This window comes from Penaeus japonicus, unplaced genomic scaffold (genome assembly GCF_977035675.1).
Source record: "Penaeus japonicus unplaced genomic scaffold, GWHDUDI00000001_assembly GWHDUDI00000006, whole genome shotgun sequence".
NCBI classification, from domain to species: Eukaryota; Metazoa; Arthropoda; class Malacostraca; order Decapoda; family Penaeidae; genus Penaeus; species Penaeus japonicus.
Window position 1 is genome coordinate 21,232,910 of NW_028234408.1, and position 5,000 is coordinate 21,237,909.

General features: G+C 36.4%; 2 protein-coding genes across 2 annotated transcripts in view; both read left to right on the plus strand.

Moving 5' to 3' along the window:
• Positions 1-759: 759 nt before the first annotated feature.
• Positions 760-1,361, plus strand: lmgA (anaphase promoting complex subunit lemming A). Its single transcript, XM_043030032.2, has one exon. It carries the CDS (start codon positions 760-762, stop codon positions 1,012-1,014), a length of 255 nt encoding a protein of 84 aa, XP_042885966.1. The 3' UTR covers positions 1,015-1,361.
• LOC122262093 (putative ATP-dependent RNA helicase DHX34) overlaps positions 1,091-5,000 on the plus strand; it is a 5,199-nt gene continuing 1,289 nt past the window's right edge. The window contains exons 1-3 of the mRNA XM_043030031.2: positions 1,091-3,286; positions 3,402-3,547; positions 4,556-5,000. The exon at positions 4,556-5,000 is cut by the window's right edge and continues 1,289 nt beyond it. Of these exons, the coding sequence (XP_042885965.1) occupies positions 1,091-3,286; positions 3,402-3,547; positions 4,556-5,000 (2,787 nt within the window). The remainder of the gene's footprint in view (positions 3,287-3,401; positions 3,548-4,555) is intronic.

Below are 5,000 nucleotides of genomic sequence, written 5' to 3' on the forward strand. Positions count from 1 at the left end.
AACCAGAGACCTCACTGGAGGCTACCATACTATGCTGTCTGGCTGTACTATTGTTTACAATGAATCCTGTAAATTCCCAACAATTATATTTGGGACATGTCTTGTTGTCGTATTTGGTAAAATATCACAGAACATTACAACAGAACAATTTGAAGGTGCATAAAGTTCACTCTCGTCCAAGGCCCTAGAAATCAGGTTTGATTAAGAGTTTTTTGGTGTCAAATAAAGTTAAAGTAAGTTTTGCTTACTTATCTACCAGATCAAGATCTTCTGTTCTTTGGCCTATCTCACTCCAGGACATTGTGCCAGCCAGAGAACCTAATAAAATGCATCCCTTGATCATTGGAGAAAAAAACATTATTATGTAAAGTTCATCCAGTAAGTGAGAAAACAACACTGCCATTTCAGAATTATAAATTTCATTTGAGTAGGAGTAAGCAAAGCAAATGAATAGGAATAGTTCAAGTGTGACCATGGCTTTTGAAAAGAATACATATAAGTGATGCCCTTATTGTATATGAATATATATATATATATATATATATATATATATATATATATATATATATATATATATATATATATATAATTAAATAAATATATAAATCACATACATATTGTCATGCTAGCCCTTTTTCAAACATTTCAGAACTGATTTGAGGAGTTACTATGCACATAGACTTGTTTTCTCTTTTATCAATAATGTGCTTTACCACCATTCTGATAACCTAACTGATATTTTTTCCATCTAAACAGGTCATGAAGGTTAAGATCAAATCCTGGACGGGAGTGGCTACGTGGCGTTGGGTTGCTAATGATGATAGCTGTGGCATTTGTCGGATGCCATTTGATGGATGTTGCTCTGATTGTAGGCTGCCCGGTGATGACTGCCCACTAGTATGGGGTCAGTGCTCTCACTGTTTCCATATTCACTGCATTATGAAGTGGCTCCAGTCACAACAGCTCCACCAGCAGTGTCCAATGTGTCGGCAAGAATGGAAGTTTAAAGAATAACTCCAGAATCCTAAATTTTTCCCCTTACTGTTTCAAGACTGTTAAGTTGTGAGAGAGGTAGATTTCGTGGGAGGATATGGGTCACTCAAAGCATAGGGACTCATCCTCTGAGGTATCAGAACAAGAACGAAGAAGAAAGCACAGAAAAAAACATAGAAAAAAGAGTAAAAAGAAACATGGCAGAAGAGATTCATCAAGGGAGAGAGACAGGAAGAGGTCCAGAAGATCATCCTCGGAATCTAGTGAAGACTCAAGCTCAGGCAGACATGATTATCGTGAAAGCAAAAGGAGAAGAAAGAGATCCTCATCAGAAGAATCAGTCTCTTATGGTAGAAAGAAAGACAGAAGGATGAGGAAAGAATATGATGAACATGAGTCACCAAAGTGTTCTTCCAATTATGACAGGAAAGCTGAAGTTAAAGACTTTGTGGTTCAACATTGTGGAAATGAGGCCTCTGGTTCCTCACTTAAGCATGAAAAGAATATTGATTCCAATTCAGATTCAGAAGATGATCTCATGTTTGAATGGGAACATTATAGATATGAAATTAATCAGATTTTCTCGAATGATGACATTATCAAAAGAGGAACAAGTGAATATAATGATTTTTGGAAATTCTTAAAAAAGTACCAAGGTCTCCAGAAACAAAAAACTATAAGGCAAATGTGTGGAAACAAGCAGTACAGACAGGAGATTGGGACAGGTGAAGTAAGTAATGTTTACAAAGTTCCTAAGCATTTTGATAAAAGATACAATGTCAATTTTGCTCTTAATGTCACTACTGACGATTTTCAAAGAAGGCTGCCCATTAGAGATTTAGATGAGGGTAAGAGAAGTCTGTCAAGAAAGAGATTAACAGAGCTCAAGTTTATTATAATTCTTTACTTAGATTTTATGCAGAAACAGAGATTTGAGAAGCTAAAAAAGTTGAGGGAAACACAGGCTAACCTTCCTATTGCAAATTATAAAGAAGAAATAGTTTCAAAAGTTTCTGAAAATAATGTTGTAATTATAGCTGGTGATACAGGTTGTGGTAAGTCTACACAAGTACCACAGTATTTACTTGCAGCTGGTTATTCAAACATTGCTTGTACTCAACCACGTCGAATAGCCTGCATATCTCTTTCAAAGCGTGTAGCATATGAAACATTAAATGAATTTGGCTCAAAAGTTGGTTATCAGATAAGATTTGAAAAAAATAAAACTGAACATACAAAGATTGTATTTTTGACTGAAGGACTTCTTCTCAGACAAGTGTCTGGTGATCCATTGCTCTCAATGTATGATGTAATAATACTAGATGAGATTCATGAAAGGCATCTTCATACTGATTTTCTCTTAGGTGTGATCAAATGCCTTGTAATGCAGAGAGCAGACATCAAGGTTGCCCTGATGTCTGCTACCATAAACATTGATCTCTTTAGGAATTATTTCATGGGGAAAGCTCCTGTTGTTCAAGTTCCAGGAAGGCTCTACCCCATCAAAATGCAGTACTTTCCCATCCCAGTGATAGAGCAGGCTAGTAAAAATGAGAAGCTGAATCCAGCGCCCTATGTAAGAATTTTACAACTCATTGACAAGAAGTATCCAGATGATGAACGAGGTGATTTGCTGATATTCTTAAGTGGCATGAGTGAAATATCAACAGTTGTTGAGGCTATTAAGCTTTATGCACAGCAGACAGGTAAATGGATTGTCCTTCCTTTACACAGTACTCTTTCAGTGTCAGAACAAGAAAAGGTGTTTGATGTACCTCCAGAAGGAATTAGGAAGTGTATTGTCTCCACCAACATTGCAGAGACCTCAATAACAATAGATGGTGTACGCTTTGTTATTGATTCTGGGAAAGTTAAAGAAATGAGCTTTGATGCACAGTCAAAAATGAGAAAGTTAAAGGAATTTTGGATTAGTCAAGCCTCTGCTGAACAGAGAAAAGGTAGAGCAGGTAGAACAGGACCTGGCACTTGCTTCCGACTGTACACAGAACAAGAATATTCTCAATTCTCCCAGTACAGTACCCCAGAAATCCAGCGTGTACCATTAGACTCATTAGTATTACAGATGATATCCATGGGTCTCCCCAATGTTAGACTCTTCCCATTCATTGAGCCTCCTGCCCAAGAACAATTGGAGAATGCAGTTCAGTCATTGAAGGCCCATGCTGCCATCACTGAAGCCGAAGGAGTAACAACTATTGGAAACCTTCTCTCTCAGCTTCCCATGGACATCAGCCTAGGGAAGATGTTAATCATGGGGTCTCTTTTCCATCAGGTAATACTTAGCGCTGATACTGATTAACAGCTGTTGTTATCATGTTTTTAATATACATATTTCATTTGACTGCTTGAGGTTTCTGATTGTAAAAAATACTAATTTCTCCCAATAGGTCGAACCAGTTCTCTCTCTGGCTGCAGCGATGAGCGTGCAAAGTCCCTTCACCAACCGAGCTCGCCGGGACCCTGATTGTGAAGCTTTTATCAAAACTCTTCAGTCAGATCATGGTGACCCTTTTACACTTCTGGCTTCCTACAGGTTTGTATTGACAGTCCTTTATGTCCCTACCTTTATGTCCCTACCTCCTTCCTTTCGTTTTACTCACACTTGCACATACACATTTAAACATGATGAATTAAATATAGATAAATATTGATAAATAGATAAATAAACATCAAATAAAGAACAATGTCAGTAAGTTGGGAAGATAAATATATTATTAGCCGTTAAATACCTCTGAGCAAATTCATTTTTCTTTAGCAAACCTTAGTGTGCAGAGACAGATGTTTTAATGTCTAAATGCCTTTACCAATTCATTCCCCTTTTAGAAATTGGTTATATACACGTAAAAGAATATTAGAAGTGTAACTCAGAATCGTCAAGTTAACCCATTCACGACGGGGGCATTCCAGCCTTGCATGTCACAATGCTGGGGCTCTCGAACGCATAGGCCTAAATCAGTTAAATAAACGACGCTGTATGGCGTCCCCAGCGAACGGGCCTTGAATGCGTGGTACCCATGGTGTACCACCCGTCCAGAGAGGGTTAATATGCATATATAGTTATTAAAATTTTAATACAAAGCATGTTTTGCCATAATCCTAAATGTTTGTACTTAATTATCATAAATTCTGAATTGTTAAAATTACTGACAAAATGATGCAGAGTGATAAATGTAGTGAGAACATGATCCTAGATAAAGTTTACAACCTCTGTGCTTATTATTATTGTTGTTGTTGCCATTATCATTACTATCACTATTTTTATTGTTATTATTATCATTATTATTATTGTTTTTATTATTATTATTATTATTATTATTATTATTATTATTATTATTGCTATCATTATTGCTATTATTATTATTTTGTTATTGTTATAATTATTATCATTATTATTAGTGTTGTTGTTATTCTATTTCTTTTCATTATTGTCATTATCATTATTAGTATCATCTTTATAATTTATTATCATCATCATCATTATTATCATTATTGTTATTTATTGTTGTATAGTTATCCCATATAAAAGTACATTGTTCTCCAGGGAATGGCTGTACATCAAGCAGAACGGACATGAGAATTCACGAAAGTGGTGCAGAAGGAGAGGATTAGAAGAGCAGCGATTCTACGAGATGACCAAGCTACGTCATCAGTTTTCCCAACTATTACACGAATCAGGCTTGCAAGAAGTTGCTGGAAGTGCTCGTGCCCCAATGACAAGTGCTGAAAGAGCTCAGAGAAGTGGTCATTTGCGTCAACTTCACGACCTCAAAAGAGAACTGTACAAAGATGGTCCGAGGAAGGTGAAAGTGCTGAAGGTGTCTCATGGGGAAGAAGGTGTAAGTGATGAAGAAGATAACCGTACAGACATTAAAGATGTTGACTTCAGGATCAAGAACGACCAGAAACAACTCGCAGAGATTTACCGAAGTTGCAAAATACATACATTTAAGGACATTATTATGATGAAAATTATAATATGTAGTGGC

Coding starts and splice junctions, on each gene's coding strand:
- lmgA (XM_043030032.2), top strand. CDS start 760: ATGAAGGTTAAGATCAAATCCTGGACGGGAGTGGCTACGTGGCGTTGG.